The 25,847-nt window shown below is 47.4% G+C and overlaps 1 protein-coding gene across 5 annotated transcripts in view; it reads left to right on the forward strand.

Annotated features, from left to right (window-relative positions):
• The window catches only part of TBC1D9 (TBC1 domain family member 9), a 114,071-nt gene extending 95,671 nt beyond the window's left edge, over window positions 1-18,400 (forward strand). For all 5 annotated transcript variants that reach the window (XM_072788278.1, XM_072788281.1, XM_072788282.1 and 2 more), the window contains 8 exons: window positions 1,613-1,711; window positions 1,859-1,927; window positions 5,821-6,061; window positions 10,974-11,039; window positions 12,307-12,393; window positions 14,464-14,538; window positions 14,634-14,737; window positions 16,254-18,400. In XM_072788278.1, coding sequence (XP_072644379.1) covers window positions 1,613-1,711; window positions 1,859-1,927; window positions 5,821-6,061; window positions 10,974-11,039; window positions 12,307-12,393; window positions 14,464-14,538; window positions 14,634-14,737; window positions 16,254-16,976 — 1,464 coding nt within the window. In that variant the 3' untranslated portion in view covers window positions 16,977-18,400. The remainder of the gene's footprint in view (window positions 1-1,612; window positions 1,712-1,858; window positions 1,928-5,820; window positions 6,062-10,973; window positions 11,040-12,306; window positions 12,394-14,463; window positions 14,539-14,633; window positions 14,738-16,253) is intronic.
• Window positions 18,401-25,847: the final 7,447 nt, after the last annotated feature.

The raw sequence follows: 25,847 nt of genomic DNA on the forward strand, positions 1-25,847 counted from the left end.
GCAGGTGCGTGTGCAGGTGCAGGTGTGTGTGCAGGTGCAGGTACGGGTGCAGGTGCGCACAGTTTTGTCACATGCCTTGCAGAACCACCACCACGGTGAGATACTCCCCTGTAGGTGCTGCTCCCCTGGGGCTGCCGGATTGTCCACCTATAGCCACAGCCACCCTTCTCTCACCCTGTCGGGAGCCCCCCTCTCTACAGTAATCTCATTTCATGATTATCACATAAAATATGCTCTATGCGTTCTTTTGCGATTAGTCTTTTTCATCATGACTTCTAGGAGATTCATGCAAGTCACTTTGTATAAAATAGTTGTGGTTTTTTTTTTAAGATTTCTTGAGTAGGAGCCTGTGGTACGGATGTACAAAGCCTCTGATTCACACACCCCCGTAACTGTTACCCGGACCAATGCCAGCACCCTCGAGATGCCCTTTGCGTCTCCTTCCTGTCCCTGTACTTCTCTCCAAAATTAATATGTCAGTTGTGTTTGTTCTTTGAACTTCATTCATGAATGTATGATTCCACTTCTACAGAATGAACTCTTTTGGTTCTGGTTTCTTTTGCGTAGCGTTATGATAGTGAGATTTATCCGAATGGTTCATTTTCGTTGCTGTGTGATAGCACTACAATTTATTTATCCACTCCACTGTTAACGAGCATTTGAGTGACTACTTGCTTTTGGCTAACAGTAGCACTATGAATATTTTTTGCATAGAAAAAAATAAACGCTTTTGGGGGGAGGTACTTAGGAATTTATGTGTGTCATTGGTATATATTTCTCTTCAGATTTAGTAGATACTGCAGACAGATGTCCCAAATGGTCATACCAACTGATACCCTGAGCAGCAGCAGATGAGGGTTTTGGCTGTACCTTGCCGACACTTGACACGTCCGTCAACTATTTCTTGACCCTTTGAATGTGTTGAACCATCGCAGCACTGCTTGCACGGGTCAAGCTTCATGCTTTCAGCAGAATTGCTTTGTTTTCCTTTTGTACCTGTAGGAGATCGAAAGCTTTATATATTCTTTCTCCACCTTCAGATTGAAAGACTCATTTGGCTTTTGAAATTTCATTCAACAAACACCCAGGTACTAGGAGGCATTTTGGAGTTTGGAAAGATAGCTAGCCCACAGTGTCTGCCATCCAGAGACAATGTGGGTTTCTGAATCGGGACAAGTGCTACTGAGCTAGGGAACAGGAACAGGGAGCCTCCCACAAGCACTTCTTCTGACCTCCCAGGCTAATGGTGAGCCTCAGATATTTCCTTTCTTCCTGTCGAGAAAATCCTTCCTTTGAAGCATTTTCATTCTTCCGTAAATGGCCCTTACAGCCTTATCCAACGTTTTCTTCCCTCTAAACTGGTTTATTGATTCCAGCGAGACTCATTTAACTGTGAAATTTAGCTCCAGCGTTAAGAAGCATGAGAGTTGCCTGTTACTTACTTACGGTTGCTAAATTGTTTTTAAAATAAAGAGCTAGTCCAGGATGCCTGTTATTTCACAAGAAATTTCCTCTATGTATCCATCCAGCTTGTGTCTCCGTAAGTCTTGCAGACATGATACTATGTACTTGCAGCAGATTTCTCAGAAATACCAATATTGCTCCTTTCTAGAAATTTGGAACCATCCGGGCAGATCTGATTGAGCAGATGAGATTCAAACAGAGGCTGAAGGTGATCCAGACCCTGGAGGATACTACGAAACGGAACGTGGTAAGTTCTTTGCAAAATAGCTGTGGCCTTCTTGCTCCATGAAGTCCTGCTTGACAGACTGAGAGGACTTAAAAGAAGAAAATCAGGCACTTTCCCAATGTAATATCTTTTGAGATTGTGAAATCCATTGTGTCCACCTTCTTATAGGTCCGAACTATTGTGACAGAAACGTCCTTTACCATTGATGAGCTAGAAGAACTTTATGCTCTTTTCAAGGTGAGTTTCAAAGTAAATTCGTGTATATTCAGGAGAATAAAAGGGTTCACTTTAATATTTTAGTTAGTTCTAGATTCTTCTGTTAAATTGTTAACAGACAACATGAGTATCAATGTGTATAAATGTGTAGAACTGAGAGTATAAAAATGAAATGCTTAATATGAAAAATAAGCATACCCTCACAACTCAGTTGAAGCTGATATTTTAGCTTTGTTCCACTCCATAAAATATTTTAGCTGTCTTCTTGGACTTGACAAAAAAGGGTATTACTTTATAATACTCATTGGAACAATGGCAAGTGAGTCTTAAACGCTGCCTGAAATTATTGTAAATTGTTATTTTTTTTTAATATTAAGCTGTTTTAAAGCACCCCTAGAGCTCTTCTATATTAAGCTATAAAGCACCCCAAAAAAAGAAATATGTAGCTAGAATAAAAATAAAGCTGTTCCAATGTCTAAGGAAAAGCCTGATTGTTTAAACTTCAGTAGTTTTCATCCTATAACTCCGCCCATACCAGTCTTAATCCTGAATGACAAAACATTTATTAGTAAATAAAGCCAAGTAGGGGCACCTGGGTGGCTTCAGTGGTTAAGCATCTGCCTTTGGCTCAGGTCAGGATCCCGGGGTCCTGGGATCGAGTCCCGCATTGGGCTGCATCTCCCTCTGCCTGTGTCTCTGCCTGTCTTGGTGTCTCTCATGAATAAATAAGTAAAATCTTCCCAAAAAAATTAAAAAAAAAAAAAAAGCCAAGCAGATTTTTTTCTTCTGGAAAAAAATGCTTTTGTCTTAACTATCACGATCAACCTCATAGGTAAAAATGTGGCAATTAGCAGGACTTAATTTTTAAAAGAGGTCTTTTATGCTGAGACTAAGTTTATCCTGATTTCTGATTGGGTAGCTTCTTATATTTAGTTCCCTTTACTGCCAGAGCTGAACATGACTATTTGGAGGACTGCAAAGATAGCAGGAGGCACCAAAGGACAAACAAAGATCTGAGTTGAATACTAACAGGTCTTAGAATCAGAGGATGTGATAGCTGGGAATGTTTTTGCTAATACTCCCACGTGCTTGTAGGCTACTGCAGAGCACCAGCAACTTACGTGTTCTTGTGTCACTAGTGTTTACGCGAGCGTCTCTCCCTGGTAGGTACTCTGCACATGTGTGCTGCATACACAGGTAAATTAGTGATGGCTTACCCATCTAGTACAACCTGTGCATATGTCTGATGGGGGTACAAAGAGACTGAGCTTTCATTGCTGGTTAGTTAGTGATGCCCTGCGTGCAGCCCAGAAGCGTGATCAGCTGAGTGGACACCACCACCCCCACCAGCCTCCATTCGGCACTTGATGGCGAAGTCTTCATAGCGTGCCAGCCCATTCGTACTTCACTCATATGCTGTAACCAACTGTTCAGTGTAAGGTGGTTGTTCATAACAGAAGGGTCCCCCTTGGTTTCATAAAGGAAAAATACAATGATCCAAGAGATACCGTGGAACCCAAGATAAAAACTTCAGTTACAAGGATGCCTGGATGGCTCAGCGGGTGAGCGCCTGCGTTTGGCCCAGGGCGTGACCCCGGGGTCCCGGATTCGAGTCCCTCATCAGGCTCCCCACAGGGAGCCTGCTTCTCCCTCTGCCTGTGTCTCTGCCTCTCTCTCTCTCTCTGTGTCTCATGAATAAGTAAATAAAATCTTTAAAAAACCCTTCAGTTACAGACTCTCTTTTGAGTCTCCTGAACACTTTAATTGACTTCAAGTCACTTGAACAGACACTTACTGAGGCGTTAGTATGTGTCAGACACTCTGCCAGACTCTTTAGTCCTTTAAAAAGCCAGTTTCATGGGGTTTTCCTGCAGATATAAAGGAAAGATGCAGTCCTCTGCATCTTTCCAAGCAGCCCTTAAACTTGTCAAACCACCAAGCAACTATACTCAAAAAAAAAAAAAAAAAAAAAAAAAAAAAAAAGTTAAAACTCGGAAGGAAAAGGTGGAAAGGCTGCCCCCTTGAGGCACATTTGATGGAAAATGTAGTTCAGGGACTCTGCCCCAGTTTCTCTTGAACTCCCTAAATTAGTCCTTTGGTCCATTTTGGACGTCCGGGTGTCTGGTCCCCTTTTGGTGCAGTACGGGGCTTACCAGCGAACAGGCTTGTCTTTTCCGTGAAAGTGCCCGGACCCACATTCAAGGCTGGTTCCAGGTTAACCTGGATGCTGTAGTTGGGAGGAAATGCTCTGCACACCCTTCATCCACGGACCTAGCTCAGCTAAGGAGGCCCCTCCCAGGGACCCATCACCAACCCCGGCCTCCCTTCCCAGGGCTGCTGGGCGTCACCTTCGAGCTCAGTCCTTGCGGCCTCTCTGATCTCAGCCTCCCCTGCCTCCTGCCCCGACGTCCCTGCTCCGACCTCACCAGGCACAGCCAGGAATGCAGCCCCAAAGCCCTGGCGAACTCTGACCCGCTTCCTTTATTCTCCTGAGGCTGCACCCCAGAAACCTGGCTTTGGCTCTGCTCTCCACCTCTCCTCCTCCCTCCGTGCTTCCTGCCTACCCCCCTCCTCCCTCTTTCGGTTTATTGGCTATGATTCCCAGTAAACGATTGTGATAAAGCCATCTGGGCTTTGCTCCTTTCTCTAAGTGAGAACGAAAGTGAAACACCACACAGGCTGCTGGCTCCCCGCTTACACAAGTCCTAGGCAAGGGAAAAAGATCTGCTTCGAAAGTGCTATTTTTTTCTCTTGCAGTATTTGCACTTGCTGTAGTGAAATACTCAGACAATGCAAGAGGGAACAGTAAAAATGAAGTCCTCCTTTCCATGCCCCTCCCATCTCTCCCATCTACCATCCAGAGCTAAGTGTCGGGGGAGGGGTGTCCTTCTGGGCCTTTCTATGAGGAGTTTTATCTTGTGGTCTTCCTAGAGTGAGTGCAAACATCTACCAGAATCGATATGGCTTCATGACTAAGAGGCTGCCTTGCTTCCAAGGACAGAAGCAGGAAGCTTTTTGTTGTTTCCAGATCTCTGTTCTCGCCATGCTGGTTCCTACTCATAATTTTTCTCGGGCTATTTTCAGATGTGCTCAATAAGAACACCACGCGTTCGTAGCTTGAATAGTGTGACTATGATATTTATGTCATTTCAGTGACCAAGAGACAGGGGGTTTATGGGACGCTAAACTAGGAATTCAGAAACACCCCTGATGTCATCATGCTTCTGTTCTGAGTAACTGGTTGGATGACCTTGGAGGAGCCGCTCAGCTTCGGCTTCCTCACCCTCACCTAGAAAACAAGGTGGTCACATCGCCTAAATTACAGAGCCTTTTCAGGTTAACATTCTCTCTCTTTATTTTTTTTTAAATAAAGATTTTATTTATTTATTCATGAGAGAGGCAGAGACCCAGGCAGAGGTAGAAGCAGGCTCCCTGCGGGGACCCCGATGTGGGACTTGATCCCGGGACCCTGGGGTCACACCCTGCACCGAAGGCAGATGCTCAACCACAGAGCCACCCAGGCATCCTTTGGATTTGCATTCTACTTAATTTTTTTTTGATAAAAAACTTTTATTTATTTTCATGGGAGTTATTTTTTTGAGTGCTTTGTGAGTGTGTATGTGAGGGGAGAAAGCATGGGTGCGGTCAGGGATGGGGGGGTCCCTTCCTCCACCTACCTCCAGTAATCGAACTGGACCTTTCACGCCAGATGTGAGCTGCAGAGGTGGTTGCCATGGAGTTAGTGGGGTGGTCTGGGGGTGGGGTACAAGGAGCCCTGAAACTAGAACACCGCCCCAGGAGAGGCACACAGGTTGCCCGAAAGCCTTTTTCCCACTGTCGGTCGGGGCCTTTTCTTCCTGGCGTTTGCCAAGAGATTGCATCCGCAGTGACCTTCCTGTCCTTTCATTTTTCAGGCGGAGCATCTAACCAGCTGCTACTGGGGCGGGAGCAGCAACGCGCTGGACCGGCACGACCCCAGCCTGCCTTACCTGGAACAGTATCGCATTGACTTTGAGCAGTTCAAGGGCATGTTTGCTCTCCTCTTTCCCTGGGCCTGTGGGACTCACTCTGAAGTGCTGGCCTCCCGCCTATTCCAGTTACTAGATGAGAACGGAGATTCTCTGATAAACTTCCGAGAGTTTGTCTCCGGGCTAAGTAAGCACCTGATGTCGTTGCATGAGTTTGGAAGGGGACCCTGGGGCCGGAATACCTGCCCCTCTCCTCAGGGTCCTTAGAGCTGCCCTCAGGGCCCCAGCTGCCTCCAAAGATTGGGTTTGGAGGGCAGAGGAGCACATTGTAATGTTTGCAAACTGCTGGTGATGTTTTTTCTTTTAGTTCATGAGTATACTAAAGGATTAAAGCCTTGCCTTCTACATTCGTTAGTTCTCAGCACTAGTTAAAAGGCCTTCTCAGAGAATTTCCAGGACAATGAAATGCCAGCTTAAACACTGGAAACCACAGACTAGGATAACTTTACAAGGGCAAAATATGTGGGTGGGTTGTTTTTCTTTGACAAAAATTATATTTATATTATATTTCATAAAATTCTTTAAAAACATTTCATAATGGGCTGAAGAACCCACAACAGCTCTGCAGTCTAAATGGAGGTTTTAAAAAAATAATAATAATAAATAAATAAATAAATAAATAAATAAATAAATGGAGGTTTTCATCTCTCCATTTGGCTTGGAGGCAGGACCGTCCATCATGAGCAAGCCACCCCCACCCAAAAGCAGCTCCTGGTCTCTGCCTGCCAGCCTCTCTGACCGCTATCTCTGTGGCAGGACTGCCCTGTGTTCTTTTGAACTCTTGTGCCATTTATAATTGAGCAGAAGAGCCAAGGGGAGTAGAGCTTGGCCTGCCGGATGGGAGGTGATGGTCGTAGCAGATATTAGTCAGGCTGCCAGAATGAGAGAAGCAACACAAAACTGTTCGTTCCAGTTGTGCCAGTCTGTGACCTTGGGCCGCGTACTTTAAAACAGCATGCCCCCACCCCCCCCAGAAAAAACAGCATGCCCCAGGAATGATGAAGGGGTCAGGCACAGAGCCAACAACGATTCCAAAAAGTGCTCTAAGTCTTTTTTTTTTTTTTTTTTTTTTGCTCTAAGTCTTTAAGAAGAATTACTAGAAGGCTTAAAAGCCAGAGGAAGCTGATGGTTTTTTAAAAAGGAAAAGGGGTATAGATGCGGTGCTCTTAGGAAGGAAAAAAAGTATTTGTATAAAGCACTCACATATATGTTTATGGAGGGAGAAGGATGTGTGAGAACTAGCCCTTTTCTAAGTGCAGACGCTGTTTGGAAGCTTCAGAATTTATACTTTATCACTAAATCCACACAAAGCCATTAGAGGGGGATGTAATGATAGCTAACATTTCTTTTTTATTATTTTTTAAAATTTTTTCTGTTTTTTTTTTTCTTTTTTAAAGATTTTATTTATTCATGAGAGACACAGAGAGGCAGAGACACAGGCATTGGGAGAAGCAGGCTCCATGCTGGGATCCCGACCTGGGGCTCCATCCCAGGTCTTCAGGGTCACGCCCTGGGCTGAAGGCGGCGCTAAACCGCGGAGCCACCCCGGCTGCCCCATAGCTAACATTCCTACAGCATTTACTCCGCTCCAGGTGCTGCCCTAATGCTGTGTGTACATCGAGTTTGCCTAAAGCTCACAACTGCAAAGTTGCTGTTTGAACCCAGGCACTCCAGGGGCAGTATGTGCTGTTACTATCAGGCTTTATTACCCACCTGCTGACTCTTAGTATCTCCATTTGCAGTTAAAGAGATGAAAGCTCAGAAACGTTAAATAACTGGCTGGGACATTAGTTTTGAGGGAGTCAGTACTTAGTCTGTCATTGGACTGAGCGGCACAGTTAGTGCGTGCTGGGCCCAGGATTCGAACAAGGGCTGTCTGGGTTCGTCGCTCACCCTGTTCTCACTACTCTGTGCTGGGGATGGCAGGCAGGGTATTTTTTTAGGGAAGGAGGAGCTATCCATTTTTATTTACACAAGTAACACATAAAGTACCTTCCACCTTTTATTTTATTTATTTTTATTTATTTATATATTTTTTTTACCTTCCACCTTTTAAAAAAAAAAGTGAAACGATCCAAACAAGGCTAAAAATCCTTTGATCCTCTCTTAATCTTTTCTGCCCCCCAGGTAACTTATGGTCAGATGGGTGGCTGTCAAAAGGAGATTTTAAAAAATTATCTTTGGGGGAAAATTTTTTTTTAAATAATTAAAAAAATAAAAAATTACCTTTGGGCGAGAATAAGGAGGAGGAAAAAGAGACCGGTTCTGCATGTAGGAAGTCATAGAAATAAATATAAACATTTAATTTACTGAAGTTCAGTGATTCCAGTACGGAAAATGCTCTTCAAAATCTTCAAGAAAAGAGAGGAAAGTTTGCAGTCCGGGATCATGAAAAACACTGGGAAGGAGTATTTAGGCTTCTCTGAAAGCAGTCAGGTTGTTGAGCAAAGTCAGCCTCGCCCTGGATCCTGGGAGAAAGCTCAGAGCTGTCATCAGTCATGTGGGTCAATGACAGTTACGGAGACAGACAGACAGACAGACAGACGAAAAAGAGAAACTGTCCAGGCTTTAAAAAACTAAAAAATGAATCCTGGAAAAGATGGATCGGTAGTTTTCACGGCAATCCCCACAAAGTCCCGTCTAGAAATTCATGAACAGATGGTCTGTACGGAATGAGAAATGAGGGATTACTACCAGAGGCCCCGGGGGAGCTGTGTCTCCTTTCCCAGTCATGTTGCCGAAAGGCAGTCTCTAAAGATGTCATTGGTGTCACGATTCAGGTGGTTGTTGGACAGAACTCGTTATACATGGAAAAGGTGGGGGTATGGTTGGTGATTGGGTGACTGACTGAACCCTGGCCCCCCAAAACGGGCCGGTTAGGGAGTCAGTTTCAGTGAAGAGGTCTCTAGTACTTTGGGCTTAATATTTTACCTCGGATCATTTCTTCTTCTGCAAATGAGTTACCGTCAGGATCAAATGAAATATTTCACGTAGAGTTCCTGGACCGGTGCCTGACTTAATAAAGGGTTAGTTCCGATTGTTACTAGGATGACACTTCATCCCCCTCTGCTGGCCTCAGTCAGTAAACTGAAATCATAGAAAAAAGGGGAAGGCCTACTACCAGATGTGTGGGCTACACGAAGCTGGAAAAGAGCCAACACATTGGATGACAAAAATGAGATTAAAAAGATAGGATTGGCAAAAACGAATTGGTAAGGATAAACCAGAAATCCTAAGTTTTGAGAAATGATTATAAAAAGAAGCAGGGACACCTGGCTGGCTCAGTCTGCTGGAGCATGCAACTCTTGATCTCAAGGTTGTAAGTTTGAGCCCCAGGTTGAGTGTAGAGATTACTTAAAAATAAAAAAATCTTAAAAAAAAAAAAAAACCTAGGGTTTTGGCATATGGTATAGTGGGTTCAGGCATGGGATCTAGGGTTAGACACATCTGAATCCAAATCCTGGGCTTCCCACTTAGGAGCCTATGACCTTGAACACGGTCCTTACCACCAAGAAGCTCAACGTTCCTTAGCTGTAAAATTAGGATAATATTTATGTCCATCTCATGGAATTATTGTGAGAGAAAAGCGAACTACACATGTTAAGTAGTTGGCATAGGACTTCACACAGAGCAAGTCCTTAATAAATGTCATTATTTTTGTGATGAATATTAGTTGGTGTGCAAGCATCTGGGGGTTTAGTTAACCATGTGGTCAGAATGAAATCCCAGAGCGAGAGTGTAAACAATCGAACGCAGACTCAAGGCTGTCCTGGTAGAAGGATCTAGAATAACTCCACTGTTATCTGAAGTAGACAAGAGGCTCCTGGAACTCTCCAGAGAGATAGTGACGGTTGACACCTAAGGTAGATGTGAGTAAAAGCAGAGGCGTGTATAAACTTGCCTTGAAAAGATAATCTTGGGTGGGGGGAGGGGACAGGTGCGTTGTCCCCAAAATCTGAGGAGTTGTTGCATTGAGGCAACAGACCTATTCTGTTTGGCTTTTAAGAGTAGAATAAGGGGAAGAAGAGCGTTTCTAGATCTCTTTTTGAGTCGTGGACTCTGGGGTTTATTAAGGACTATGAACATGTTCTTCCCCACAAAATGACATACGCACACAGAGACAACATTTTACATTTTTGGGGCTTCCGGGACGTACTGAAGTTGAGATTGCAGGTTAAGGATCCTAAGACTAAAAAATTGCAGAAGAACTCTCAGTGTTTAAAGAACACATGGGTGGAATGAATGCCTCTGGTGGTGATAAGCTCCCTGTCCCTGAGAGTGTTCAAGCAGGTGCTAGACTCCTGATTTTCATGGATGAGGGGAAATGCCTACATTTAGCGGGACGTTGGACAAGACACCCCCTGATGTTCCTGCCAACCCAGATTCTATGATTCCTCTTTTTCCAAAGCTCATTAATCGTCAACTAGGTGCTCCGAGGCTAGATATTTACAGAGGATTTTCTGATTCCTAAAATACACATGGACTTCAAAGGGAAAAATAACAGAGTTCTTTGGATTGAAGTGACGGTGATACAGTGTCAGGTATAGTAGGATGAATTAAACTGGAGAGACATTTAAGAGACCCCAAAAAACAACCAAAAGGGATCTCTACGATGAGTAATTGGAAGCGATCACAAACCTATTTTAGGATTATTTCTGAATTCTGTTAGAGTGTTGAGACTCAGTCATATGGTTTTTCTTATTAATGCATTTATTATGTGCCGGGCACTGTTAGCACATTTAGTTCTCACAGTCCTCTGATCCTGATGTCAAGACCACCAGTAGAATCTTCTATTTATTATCTGGCCTTATATAGAGGAAACTGAGGTAGAGAGAGGTTAAGTCTCTGAAGGGCAGATAGTAAGGAAAAGGGGATTTGGTTCCAGAGCTCTTAGCCCAGATACGTCCTGGCCTGGGTGACCTTGTGTCCCCGATGTCTTGATTTCAATTTGCAAGAAGAAGACCTTCCAGGGGAGTGTTTAGCCTGGAGGGTTAGTACCACACACAGTACATTCCACATTGGTGCTTATGTGATTCTAGGTGCTGCGTGCCATGGGGACCTCACGGAGAAACTCAAACTCCTGTACAAAATGCACGTCCTGCCCGGTAAGTGAGCTCTCCTTTTTTTTTTTTTTTTTTTTTTGATTTACAAAATCATTCACTGGTCACTAGAGAAGAACTGAATAGTAATTACCTACGTAGCTTCCTGGCTCAGTATGTGCTTGATCCCGTGGTCGTTCACTTGTCCAAGGTAGGAGTTGTAATAGAAAAGAGCAGACCTTCTGCGAGAAGGAGAACAAATAGGATTTGGTAACTCATAGGATACGAGAGCATGAAAGAGAAGAGAGGACCCTGAGATTCTGAGTTTAGGAGATGTTTTTTGGTTAATATTTCATCCATTTAGGGATGCCTGTGGGGGCTCAGTGGTTGAGCATCTCCCTTGGGCTCAGGGCGTGACCCCTGGGGTCCCGGGATCGAGTCCCACATCGGGCTCCCTGCAGGGAGCCTGCTTCTCCCTCTGCCTGGGTCTCTGCCTCTCTCTGTGCCTCTCATGAATGGATAAATAAAATCTTTTTTAAAAAGATTTAATTTTATAGAGAGAGAGCACAATGGGGAGGGGAAATGCAGAGGGAGAGGAAGAAGCAGAAGCAGGCTCCCCGCTGAGCAGGTTGTCCCACGTGGGGCTCCATCCCAGGACGTGGGGCTCGATCCCAGCCACCCAGCCTCCCCTAGAAGGAGCCGTTTTCACACTGACAGAAACAAGTGGGAAAGGTGGAGCTCAGGTTTACAAAGGTTGCCCTATAAGCCGGGATATATCTAGCAAAAACTTTTTTAAAAATGGGGGATTGGCATTAAGGACAGACTCAGGGTAGATTGTACACTCGAGGATTAGCTTTAATTGCATATGGTTTCCTAGAATTTGGTTTGTGAAAGCAGCATTTCACAGTAAAATTTAGGAAAATCTCATAAAAAAAATCTCATGTAAAGGAACACTTTGGCGTGAGGTTGTTAAAAGGGAAGATTGAGTGAGCCCCCCACCTCCCAAAGGCTTTGGAGGCAGCAGGCGTTCAGGGCCCCTGGTGATGTGCCCCATGCCGCCTTCTTTTTTTTCTCTTTTAAGATTTTATTTATTTATTCATGAGAGAGACGAGAGAGAGAGAGAGAGAGAGGCAGGGACACAGGCAGAAGGAGAAGCAGGCTCCCTGTGGGGAGCCCCATGTGGGACTCGATCCCGGGACCCGGGTGTCAGGCCCTGAGCCCCCGGATGCCCCTCCGCTCCACCTTCTTACCTTCAGCGTCTCCCCGCCCCCCATGTCACCTCCGCTGAGTCCTGCTCTGCCGATGTAAGACGTCCCTCTCCGTCCCTCTCTAGAGCCATCCTCTGATCAAGATGAGCCAGATTCTGCGTTTGAAGCAACTCAGTACTTTTTTGAAGACATCACCCCGGAATGCACGCACGGTGAGTGGGTCTCCTCCCCAGGGGGCTTCTGCCACTGGAAGGAGTTGCCCCCAGGGCTAGTGAGGCGGACACGTGTACCGATCTGGTTCCCTAATGTGTGACTTTCTGTTCACACTGGTGAAGCCTGGCAGCCGACGATGGGGGCAGGTACTTCCCACTGGTGGAACCGTGGACACCGTGTCCCCCCGGGCTCAGAGAAATCATGGCCTGTGGAGCTACGTGTTTGGCTCTCGCCTCCCGGCCATAGTCAGACTCCTTAAGCACGTCGTCCTGTCATCACGCTGTTATCCAGAATCAGGACATTGAGGCCAGAGTCCTCCTGTGTCTGTCTTGCTCTGCAGCACGTGTCAGCAGACTTCGGCCCATGGACCTAAGGTGGCCCATGGTCTGTCTGTACAGCCCGTGAGCACAGAGGGCTTTTTACCTTCTTAAACATTTTTTTAGAAATCAGAAGTAGAATAATATCTCAAGACATGGGAAAATTGGATGAAATTTTAACTCGAGGGCCTATAAATAAGTTTTATTGCAACACAGCCAAGCTGTTCATTTATGCAGAGCCTCTGGCTGCTTCCAGGCTACAGTGCTAGAGTCAAGCACAGAGAGGCAGCACGGCCTGCAAAACCTAAGATACCTACTCCCTGGCCCTTTACCCCAAAACATTTCAGAAAAGGATCCACCTGTTTCAGAATGCTTTAGCAGCGTTCACGTACCAATGGCATGTAATAATCACTAAAAGTTGCTCTTTTAAAAATGTTTTTTCTAACTCCAAAATCACAATTGCTCTGTGTTGTAATCTTAAAAATATGGAGGTAATATGTAAAATAAGCCAGAGGTATCTTTAAATTTTGTAATACAAAAATAACGGTATCTTGAAATATTTTCTGTCCTTTTAATTTGTATAACATGTACTTATAATAATATGCAGGTATATATCATAAGACTGGGATCAAACTGCATAAACAATTTTGTATCCTACTTTTCTCACTTAAAATCCAGTGAGCACGTCACCCTGCCATTAAACATTCTCTGAAAACACGGTTTTTAAATAGCTGTATAATATCTATTGCACAAACTTACCATGTATTAAATGTTTTTTTAATGTCGGTCTCCTAAATCGTTTTCGATATTAGGAGGAGAAGAGCTTCTCGGTAACATAGAGTCACCAGTCACGCTGTGTCTTAAACGCTGCTGAGATTCACCTGATGCTAAATTCAGTGAGGGTCACTTATCTGGCAAACCAGCCACCTTTTGGGTGAGGGAAGAAGTTCTGGAATGCATTTTGGCAGCGGACAAACTGAATGGGAACGGGGAGCGGGGGCTGTAGACCTCTCCCTCTTGAAGTCCTCCTATGCCCTGCGATGTCCTGTTTTAAGAAAAAGGAAAACAGAAGTGGTTTCCTTAAAAAAAAAAAAAAAAGTGGTTTCCTTGACAGTCCTATTTCTGAAATGCCAAATTATGAATGTGAAGGAATTTTGTAGGATTTTTTTTTTGTTTCCTTTTATCAACATAGATTTCACTTTTTTTTTTTTTTTTTTTTTTTTTAAGTTCTTGATCTTTCGCAGGGCTTGAGAGCAAACCAGTCTCAGGTATGCAGAGCTAAGATGATAATGTCACAGAGAGGGTAGGGAGGGCCACATCATCGGGCCAACACTACCATGTTTTAAGCATGGAAGACCACGTGACATCGTTCCTTTCATGCCTAATTCTGGACTCAACCCCAGTTGTGAAAAGTAATTCTGGGGAGAAACCATGACCGAGAAATAGGGTTGTCCGATGAAATATGGAAGGCCTAGTAAAATCTGAATTTGAGATAAATAAAAAATCATTTGTTTAGCCCAAGTACATTCCATGTGATATTTAGGACTCTCTTATCCTAAAACGTGATTTTTTTATTTATCTCCAATTCAAACTTCACGGTGTGTACTGGGTTTTGTTATTTGCTTTATTTTGTTTGTTTTACTGACTCAGGCAGCCCGACCTAGAGGCTTTTCTGTTTTCTACTACAAATGCTAAATCTGTGAGTGTATTATATAACATTGCATTTTTTTTCGTCTGAATATTTCTTGGCAGTGGTTGGGTTGGATAGCAGACGGAAACACGGTGCGGACGACGGCTTCGTTACAGTGAGTCTGCAGCCAGACAGAGGTAAAGACGTCCTCCTCTGCATGTTTGCCTTACTGCAGGTGGAACACTGGTTTCTTGACATCCAAATGCTTAATTTCTTGACACTTGGATTTTAGGGAAGAGGGCAAATTCTCAAGAAAATCGTAATTATCTGAGACTCTGGACTCCAGAAAATAAATCCAAATCAAAGAATGCAAAGGATTTGCCGAAATTGAATCAGGTGAGTGTTTAACATTTCGGTCTATTCATTTCAAACCTTGAAGTTCTGTTTTCCAGTCATAGAAAGATGTAGAATAAGTACCCCTCAAAGATCGTGGAACTTGAGGTATCTAACTGGGACCTGTTTGCACGTTCTTGTGCATCAAAAATGTGCTCAGTCGTGAGAAGTCTGACCCCCTCAGAGAAAATGTGAAGCACAAAATAATCAGTTTTGAGAGATGATGCATTCTCATTTCAGTCATTAAAAATATCCTCAGATACTCAGAAGACAAGCTCGTGCTGTTTTCAAATCACTGTGTCCGGCTATAAAGATATCTAACACATTCTCCTTAAAATAAAGCTGAAATGTAATGAGGCAGATAAAACAATATAAATAATTACAACACAGGATGACAATGCTGAGTCTCCCAACAGGAGAGACGACACATCACGTGGGTGGGGAGCGGAAGGCCTTAATTCTGTCCAGGGACACCAGCAGATGTGACACGGGACAGGGGATTTGAGCTCACCTTGGGCTGAATACCGAAGTGTGTAGACATGAAATGAGACGAGGTCTGGGATTTACTTAAATAATAGTGAAAGGGAATATAAGGGAAGGGGGAAGAAATGTGTGGGAAATATCAGAAAGGGAGACAGAACGTAAAGACTGCTAACTCTGGGAAACGAACTAGGGGTGGTGGAAGGGGAGGAGGACGGGGGGTGGGAGTGAATGGGTGACGGGCACTGGGGGTTATTCTGTATGTTAGTAAATTGAACACCAATAAAAAATAAATTAAAAAAAAAAAAAACCTGAACAAAGGATCCCTAGGGGGCTCAGTGGTTGAGTGCCTGCCTTCGGCTCAGGGCATGACCCCAGGGTCCTGGGATCGAGTCCTGCATCAGGCTCCCTGCAGGGAGCCTGCTTCTCCCTCTGCCTGGGTCTCTGCCTCTCTCTCTCTGTGTGTCTCCTGAATAAATAAAATTTAAAAAAAAAAAAAAACCTAAACAAAGGCTAAAGGAGTTAGTGGAGGGACGCTTGGGCAGTTCAGTGGTTGAGTGCCTGCCTTTGGCCAGGGCGTGACCCCAGGGTCCCGGGATCGAGTCCCACGTCGGGCTCCCTGCATAGAGCCTGCTTCTCCCTCTGCCTGTGTCTCTGCCTCTCTCTCTCTTTCTCTCTCTGTCTCTCATGAATAAATAAGTAAAATCTTAAAAAAAAAAAAAAAAAAAAGAGTGGAGCAAGTGTCTGACAGTCATTCCAGACTCTGTGACAGGTACATGAAGATTCATTATTTCATTCTTTCTACTTTTATGGATGTTGGAAAAGTTTCCAAAAAAAAAAAAAAAAAAAAAAAAAAGCAAAAAAACCAAAAAACAAGAATAGACATGAGTTAAGAGGCTTTAACAACACGTGAGTTCATCCGACATATAGGACTTTTCGGGAGTCTTTGGGGAGCCGTAATAGTCGGTGGCTTTGCAGTCCGCGGCCTCCGCGCGCCCCTGAGGTCCCATCCTTGGTGTCTGCCCACGTCCCCCTGCAGGGCCAGTTCATCGAGCTGTGTAAGACGATGTACAACCTGTTCAGCGAAGACCCCAACGAGCAGGAGCTGTACCACGCCACGGCCGCGGTGACCAGCCTCCTGCTGGAGATCGGGGAGGTGGGCAAGCTCTTCGTGGCCCAGCCTGCGAAGGAGGGCGGGGGCGGCGGCGGCGGGGCCACCTGCCCCCCGGGCATCCCGGGCGTGCTCTTCCCCAAGAAGGGGCCCGGCCAGCCTTTCGCCGTGGAGCCCGCGGAGCCCGCGCCCGCCAGCCTGCCGGTCGAGGCCGAGGAGCACTCGCTGGGCGGGCAGATGGAGGACATTAAGCTGGAGGACTCGTCCCCCCGGGACAACGGGGCCTGCTCCTCCATGCTGATCTCCGACGACGACACCAAGGACGACAGCTCCATGTCCTCGTACTCGGTGCTGAGCGCCGGCTCCCACGAGGAGGACAAGCTGCACTGCGAGGACATCGGCGAGGACACGGTGCTGGTGCGCAGCGGCCAGGGCTCGGCGGCGCTGCCCCGGAGCGCCAGCCTGGACCGGGACTGGGCCATCACCTTCGAGCAGTTCCTGGCCTCCCTGCTCACGGAGCCGGCCCTGGTGAGGTACTTTGACAAGCCCGTGTGCATGATGGCCCGGATCACCAGCGCCAAGAACATCCGGCTGATGGGCAAGCCGCTCGCCTCGGCCAGCGACTACGAGATCTCGGCCATGTCGGGCTGACCCGCGCCTTCGGGCCGGGGCAGGAGGGCTGGGGCTGGCGGCTTGGTTGGTTGGGGTTTTTTTAACGTTCCGTGTGGGGGTTTCTTTCTTCCTTGTAAATTAAATATTTATTAGCACCTGGCTTGACGCCTAGTGTTTTCATAATGCGATACAATGAAAACTGTCGGAGACACATCTCAACACCTCGCCGTAGGTACAGCTGTCTTGGGGGGGCGGGATTTACCAGAATACAATTTATTCAATGAATTCCAAAAAAAAAAAAAAATCTGTCCGTGATATGTGTGTATTTTAACTCCTTAATCTTGCTGTTGGGCTGTATACATGGTTTTAAAAATAGTGCTGTTTAACGCTCAATAAGGCGACAGCCCTTTGTGTATTTGGGCTTTCTAAATGAAACTAGACCCGCAAGGAAAATGAAATGCCATGAATGTCCCAAAAGGAAAAAGCATTGTCAGGAGAGGGAACTCGTATGCCATTTTAGGGAGCATTCAGAAATATTTTTTAAGATTTGAAATATATTTCATAAAAGACCTCTATTCAAAAATCATTTCAACAGATGTTTCCTTTCAAGGAGAAAACACTTGAGTTTCTAAACAACTGTGGAAGCGTAAGTGATTTTTACATGATGCCACAACAACACTTCTATTTGATCAATTCAGACCAATACCAGGCTGATTTTGCATTAAGAAGCTCTTCTGGTTATTTAAGTCAGTTGACCAGAATTCAGGGAAAATGAACAGTCTCTTGTTACGAAGAATCTGAAAATGATAACAAAGATGACGGAAGGCTCGGGGAATTTTTTTTTTTTTTTTGAAAGAGTAAATGTACTGACGCTTCTGATCCTGGATCTTCAGCTTCTTGTTACTCATTGCCAATAAAGCAAAAACTAAAACAATAAACTTTACCATTTCTATACTCTACATAGATTCAAGAAAAGTTATACCATGTATTGCATATGATCATCTTTCCAGTTAAGTCAATGTAAAGTAGAGATCATGTAAACTGTAAAAAATATCTGCAAGATAACGTACCTGAATGTTTTAAAGCAGAACTTGTCACTTTATTAAAAGAATGATATGCTCTATCTATTTCCTGAAGGGATGTGGAAAAGAAGACTATAGCGCACCTGCACTTTGGATTCTTGCTTTTTTTAATCATTATTATTTTGTTACTTTTACAGTTTTGCCTTTTACAGACGTTGAAGGGTCTTCTCCTTCTTGTTCAATCACCATCATGGTCACATTTCTGTCGCTTGTTCGGTGTTCCTTTCGACACATTCCTTTATGAGGCATTGTGTTTTTTATTTTAGCTCTTGCTGCTGTTTTTTACTTTTGTTTACAGAATGATTTTTAAACTGTCCAATGAAGTAGTGTTAACCTCAAGTAGGACAAATGTGAACAAATAAAGTACATCAGATATTCAGATATACGGCTTTTATCTGAGTTCCTGCCTAAAGGCGATAATGGGATTCTTTGGACAACGTCGCAGGGCGGGGGAGGGGGGGGATTATATTTAGGCAACCATTTTTGACTAAGGAAGCCAACACTTGCAGGCAAATATTTTGAGATAGGAAATACAATGTGTAGTGATGTGTGTGTGAATGGGTGTATTTAAAATAAGGAAGAAAGGCTTATCGGTCATCTAATTATTTAGCTTATCCTGCAGAAATGATAAAAGGCTGAAAATCCCTCTGTTTCATGCTCAGTAGTACACTGTAGCACCATCTGGTGCGTATCTGGTTGAGTAACCGTTGATTCGATTTCACTTTAAGATGGTTCTACATCATTCCATCGTGTGTTTCTGTCTGTAAAGTCACCTCGGGGCACCTCAAGAAATAACTGTAAAGGCTGACACTCCTGCCCAGCCCTGCCTTGCCACACTCAAGGATGGATTCGGGAGGGGAATGAGCATGCCTTTAGACGTGCTGTCCTGGGGATCCCTGGGGGGCTCAGCGGTTGAGCGCCTGCCTTCTGCCCAGGGCGTGATCCTGGGGTCCCGGGATTGAGTCCCCCGTCGGGCTCCCTGCATGGAGCCTGCTTCTCCCTCTGCCTGTGTCTCTGCCTCTTTCTCTCTCTCCTGTCTCTTACGAATAATAAAATCTTTAAAAAAATAAAAAATAAATGTGTTGCCCTAGATAAACAAGAAGGGTCAGAATTTTCCGTGATCACTCCGAAAGGGACTTTGAACAGCGTGTCCCCCTGAAGGCAGATGTCTCTGTTGATGCCCCCATCTCTTCAGACACATCAGAGGGCCTCACTCAGGGATATTACTGCACAATGGCCAGCTTCAGCCTGTTGGCTTCTACAGGCTACCTGGGGAGGAGCCCCGAGGCTTCGAGTTGGTTATTTATGGCCTAATGGTCCGGGAGACAGGCCTGCCAGCCCATCCTCCTTGGCCTCCAGAAGGCCATCGAGTGCATCTCAGGAGCATTTTCTGAAAAAAGATTAAAGTTCCTGTCTTGCTTTTAGTGGTTTGTGTTACGTCTTTTTAGTATCTCCGTGGATTCTTCTCTTTATTTCCGTTGACTGTGGCTCACTCTCTCTGAATGGTCCCTTTGGGTCGAGCTCTGTGAGCATTCGGTTCCCAGGCTAATCGTCACTACACGGCATGGATGGTGGCTCTTGTGGAGCATCAGGACGGCCTTGAGCTGGCAGCCGGTGGGCTCCTAGCTGCAGAGCACGGGGCTTGGCCTCCGTAGAGCTTACATGTGAGAACGCAGACAGAGCTGGTGCTGGGGAAGGAAGAAACCACACGGAGCCTGGGTGCCAGGGAGGTGGCTGAGCCAAGGCCATCCATCCAGCATGACTCCAAGTCTGGTTCTGGATAAGAGGGAGACCACGTGGAAATGCCCCAAAGGAGGCCAGGTCGGGAGAAGGCTCATGTGCCAGCCGTCTCAGCTCCCCCGGGGGATGCAGGCTGGGAACTCGGGAACCCTGGCGGGGGCAGCTGGCCGACAGGGTGTCCTGTCGCAGCCCTAGGACAGGCAGCTGGGCTTCTCTTCACTTTTCTGACCGCAGAGACCCAGTAGCAGCCACCCAGTCCTGGGCAGGCCTCTGCCTCCAACGTTAGACCTCCAGGGGGTCTAACCTTAGAGCACTTGAGCTCTTGAATCTAACAGAGTGGAGCGCACCGGGAGTGTTGAAACTGCCTTGCTGGGGGGCCTGGGGAGGGGGGGCTCGTGGGGGGGGCTCGTTGGGGGTCCGTGGGTCCAGCGTGCTCTCCCGCCCCCCCCCCCCGAGGCTCTTCTGCTGCACTGTCCACTGCCAACCTGCGAAGAGCAGCCGCCGTGGGGGGCACAGAGCATTTCACAGGGTTTGTGCCTTCAGGTGACCTGTAATGTTTAGGGCCCTGCGCCTTTTTGTCGAACACGTTCCTGACAGTCTAGTCCTTTAAGGGACAGCTTAGGGAGCCACACAAAGGAGTTGACAGATGGGCGCGGCGGGACCCCGAGGGCGAGGGCGCGGCCAGTTCTCTGCCTGGGGCGGTGCCTGGCGGGCTGGGGGCTCCAGGGGCCAGGCCTGGGATGCTCAGCCCCCGCCCCGCGCCCGCGCCCGCCGCCCCCTCCCCTCCTGCGCAGGACGCCCCGCTCCGAAGCCCCGCCCCGGAGCCCTGGCAGGGCGGTGGGAGCCCCCCGGGAGGCCCAGGCCCGGGCACGGACGTCAGGCTCCGCGGGGGGCCCGGGGGCGGCGGGGCTCGGGCTCCGCGGGGGGGGCGGGCGGCCAGCGTCCCCCTCCCCCTGCTTGCGCGCGCGCTCTCTCTCTCTCTCTCTCTCTCTAATAAATATCTACAAACTGCTGATGACTCGGAGCCTGCTAGTGACCACCTGGGAGGGGCGCAGCAGGCCCGGCGGGGGGGGGGGGGGCGGGGCGGGGCAGGAACTCCCCGGGGACTCACGACACTCGGTCTGCCCTGGCCCCGCGCTGCTATACGGCCCCGGCTGCGGCTTCGGCTGCGGCCCACCCCGCACACCTGCCCCCCGCACACCTGCCCCCACCGCACACCCCGCGCACCCTGCACACGCCGCATCCCCGCAGCCGGCACCCCCCGCACACCCACGCCCCGCACACTCCGCACCCCGCACACCTGCCCCCCGCACACCCGCACACCCCGCGCACCCCGCACACCTGCCCCCACCGCACACCCCGCGCACCCTGCACACCCCGCAACCCCGCACCCCGCCCAGCCCAGTGCTGGAAGCAGGCGCAGGCCCCAGACCCCGTCGCGGGAGCCGCAGCCTGTGTGCGGAGCAGCGCTCCCCCACCCCGCCTCCCCCACCCCCGGCCCGCCCTGTGTCACGGCCCCGCCTGGTTCCCCGAGTCCCGCCCGCGCTCCCAGGTCGGCAGCCCCAGCCGCAGCCCTGCCCCGGGGGCGCGGGCACACGGGGGCTTCGGCGCTCCTGCCGGTGGGGGCTGCGCCAAGGCCCCCAAGCCCGCGCCGTGACCTTGCGGCTTCTCCTGCCCCGCACGCGGCTCCTGGCCCCGCAGCCCGCGCCCTGCGCCCTCCCTAGGCTCCCCTCGGCGCTGCCTCCCGGGGCTCCCGGACCCCCGCCCCTCCTCCCCCACCTGCCGGCCGCGCATGCGCCCCGCTCCCCAAGGCGGGAGGGAGGCGTTCGGAGCACCTGTCGGCTGCGGGGTGGGGTGGGGGGTGGGGGGCTCCTTACACCACACCTGGGCTCCCACCTCTCCCACGAGCCCCGGATGCCGCTCCCCAAGCCCTTCCCAGGTCCCTAATCCAAGCTTCCTTTAAAAAAAGAAAAAAGAACTTATTTATTTATTCCTGAGACCCAGAGAGACAGTGGAGGGGGGGGGGGGGTGGCGCAGGGACACAGGCAGAGGGAGAAGCAGGCTCCATGCAGGGAGCCCCACATGGGACTCGATCTCGGGTCTCCAGGATCACACCCTGGGCCGAAGGTGGTGCTAAACCACTGAGCCACTTGGGCTGCCCTCCATTGTTTTTTCTAAATACCTTTTAATCTGGGTTCCTCTGTCTCTTGCCAGTTATGCAATCAGTCTAGCTTTGTACTTGTCTATAGGCCCAAGAGGGTCGTCGTTTTTAAAGGTTTTATTTATTTGAGAGTGGGCATGAGCAGGGGGAGGGGCAGAGGGAGAGGGAGAAGCAGGCTCCCCAGCTGAGCAGGGATCCCAACACGGGGCTCCATCTCAGGACCCTGGGACGGTGACCTGAGCCACAGGCATAGGTGTAACCCACTGAGCAACCCAGGCGCCCTGGTCCAAGGTGTTTTTATGAAGCTCATATTAATATTTGATCTATCCTCATCACTCTATACTTTTTTTTTTAAAAAAAGGTTATCCTTAAACAAAAGTAGCTATCCCAACGACCTACCCTATGACAAGAGTAGCTCTATTGCTTTATACTTATAAGAACAGAGCATGCTCAGTCTGTGGTGGATCAAGCAGGTCCTCAGCAGGTTGCTTTTCTTGACCCCTTTCCACAGTACCTGCCCATCAACTTTTACGCCCCAACTTGGTACCCAAAAGGGGGACTCAGAGGTTGATGCTGTGATGAAAGACCACATTTGGATGGATAGCCTCTTTCCAGTGCAAATTCCCTTAATTGGGTCTGTTTCTTTGAATAACTGGAAGGCAGTCATTCAAAAGAGCCCTTTGGCTATTGGTCAGGCCAGGCATGACATAGCAACTCCTGCAATCGCTGGCAAGCAAGAAAAAAAAAGATCAAGTCTCTGAGTTCATGGTGCCACACATTCATACGTGTATATTCATGCTTGTGGCAAGTGTCTCAAAGAACAAAGACCCCGGGATTGTGGCTGCCCTATTTTCCTGCCTCTAGTCTCCCTCCACACCCTCCAGTTACTCTTTTAAGTCGCTGTTACATGATCTTTGTAAAACTTCCATGTAATCATGTTCTGCTCCTGTCCCAACTTCCTACAGAAAAATAAACAGGCAGGAACGGTTATGAGCAGCCACCACCTGTATATGTACAGACTAATTTCTCAACACTGGCGTGTCCTCTGAGAGGAGCAGAACCTGGGGTGTAAGAAGCATTACAGCTTATCCATCTTCCCCACTGGCTGATTTGGGCACATCATTTACAGCATTCTCTGTCACGGTGTCAAAATCTGTGAGCCACGTGTGCTATTTTATATTTTAACCTCTCCCTCAACTCCTGTGGCCAATTTTTGGGTCTGGGGGAGATTTTGTAAAGGACGGTGTTGACTCTTGAAGTTTTGGAAGTGAAAGGGATCTTGGTATAAAACAGAATGTGGTCAACATGACTTTCAGCAGCAGCCAAAAGGTCGGAGGGTCAGATATGTGGACATTACTGTTGTATAAATGGAGACACCAGGTATTCCCAGTGTGATACATCACAGTACCTCGTCTCATCATGAGAAGTAAAGAACTGTGCCTCTGAGCAAGGAAAAAAATAGAGAATTCACTGGGTCCTTCCCGAGACAAGTCAAAGAAGTGCTCATTGAAGCCGAGGAGAGATGTGAAAGAGTTCATGTAAAAAATTAAGAGCACAAAATGTTTCGGGGTGGGGCACTGGGTGACTTCCTCGTAGCCGGTCCCATAAAGAAGAAGATGCACCATGCGACTAGGGCATTTGTAAATGCCTCCTGCGGTGGAGCTGCCCACGTATGGCGACTTCCTGGAAGACTTAAGCAAAGTATAAAATTGTAAACTCCTCTGAAAACGATGTATTCTGTGAAGTAGCTTTAATGACACACACGGGTTGACAGGGAGCTTTCAGAATCTCCGTTGGAATTCCTCTTCTTTCTGAACAGGGTAGAACAAAAGGGAGGGTTTTTGTGGAGCAAATCATCTCCCTGGTGGCTTGGCCAGGTTCGGGGGTTGCTGTGAAGAGAATGATGGCTGGAGGTCCTCAGGCTGCAGACTCTTTTGCCACCAACTCTCGTCCACCACTGCTCAGTCTAGAGCCCCGTGTAGACAGTGCTGGCTTGCGCAGTGACAAGGCCAGGAAAAGATTCCCGCAAACTCTCCGGAAGATTACAGATCCACACGTTTCTCTAGCAAAATGTTTTCCATGTGCTGAGATTTCTTGAAAAATGACACTTGGTGGAAAGACTTGTCACTGCACAGCCTTCTACTTTGTTAAATTTAAACTCTCCGGCGGCCTGGGTGGCTCAGCGGTTTAGCACCTGCCTTCGGCCCAGGGCGAGATCCTGGAGACCCGGGATCGAGTCCCACATTGGGCTCCCTGCATGGAGCCTGCTTCTCCTTCCGCCTGTATCTCTGCCTCTCTCTCTCTCTCTGTGTCTCTCATGAATAAGTAAATAAAATATTTAAAAAAATATAAATAAATAAACTCTCCCTACCCTATAAGAAGCCTCCGATGAACATTAGTACATCTGCACGAACATCACGTAATACTCAATTATTTTGTTTGCTTCTTACACACAAGTCACACGCAGATGCAACAATTGAACACGAATACCCAACTTGAACAACAGAAAGTCATGTGGAAAGAAAGTTTTCCTTTATTAGCACCTCAACTTCTACTTCCTACAAGGAGGTAAGCACTATTGATAGCTTAAAGCTTATTTGTTCTATGAATTTATATACATATCTATGCATGTGCATTTTTTTAAAAAAGGAAAATGAGATCAAATTAAAAGTTATTCTGTGATTCCTTTTTTTTCACTAAGTATCAGAAACAGCTTTTCATGTTGGAATGTGTAGATCTACCTCCTTTATTTTCATGGCAGCACAATATTTCATAGAAAAGGAACGTCCCATACCACACGCCTACCTTTCCCCTCCTAGTTGACGGACTTTCACTATGGTAGAGTCTTCTTGTTATAAACCCTGTGGGAGCGAATATCATTGTAAAGACATCTGGGTCATATATAAAAATATTTCTTTGGGACAAAATCGAAGGAGTAAGCTGCCCATTGAAAATTGTAACAAATATCGCCAAAACACCTTTCAAAATAATCTACTTGTGGGATCCCTGGGTGGCTCAGTGGTTTAACGCCTGCCTTCAGCCCAAGGCCTGATCCTGGAGTCCCGGGATCGGGTCCCGCGTTGGGCTCCCTGCATGGAGCCTGCTTCTCCCTCTGCCTGTGTCTCTGCCTCTCTATCTCTGTGTCTCTCATGAATGAATAAATGGAGTCTTTAAAAAATAATAATAGCAATCTACTTGCTCACACTCCCATTGACAGCCAGGGCTCTCTTCTCACGTGCCTTCACCAACATTTGAAGATAACAACCTTGTAGCTTGTATTAATCTGATCAGTGAAAGATATTTCAAGTTTAATTATTCTCAGAATGGGGCTCTTGAATATTTCCTGAAATGTTCACTAGCCCTTTAGATGTCTTCTGGATTTGTCATCCCACTTTGGTGGCTTGCGTTCTACACGGTGTGTAATTTCCATGAGGTCGGATCTGTTTGATCTGCAGATATGGTTTCTGGTTTTGTTTCTCTGCGTCTCACGTGCCGCTCATTATGCAACAACAGGAGGCTGAAATGAAAGACAGGGAGCGGAAGCAGGGTGGGAAGCATAATGAGTGGCTCCACCTCCTGGGAAGGCTGCCGGCTCTCCGGAGCCAGAGGGGGTTTTAATCGGCGTCCGTGAGAGCCGCTGTCCTTGCCGCAGAGCGCACTGGACACACGGCCTCCAGTGACACCTGCGCGTTTGTATCCGGCGTGGGCTAGTGGTGTCTGCTGGGTCGCTTCCCACTGGAGAGTAGTGTCAGGCTAAAGACCGTTCCCTGTGCCGGGCCTCAAGACCCACATTTAATAAATTCTGGTTAGGGCAGCCCCGGTGGTTCAGCGGTTTAGGGCCGCCTTCAGCCCAGGGTGTGATCCTGGAGCCCGGGATCGAGTCCCACAGCGGGCTCCCTGCATGGAGCCTGCTTCTCCCTTTGCCTG

The sequence above is a fragment of the Canis lupus genome, chromosome 20, assembly GCF_048164855.1.
Source record: "Canis lupus baileyi chromosome 20, mCanLup2.hap1, whole genome shotgun sequence".
In the NCBI taxonomy this organism is placed as follows: domain Eukaryota; kingdom Metazoa; phylum Chordata; class Mammalia; order Carnivora; family Canidae; genus Canis; species Canis lupus.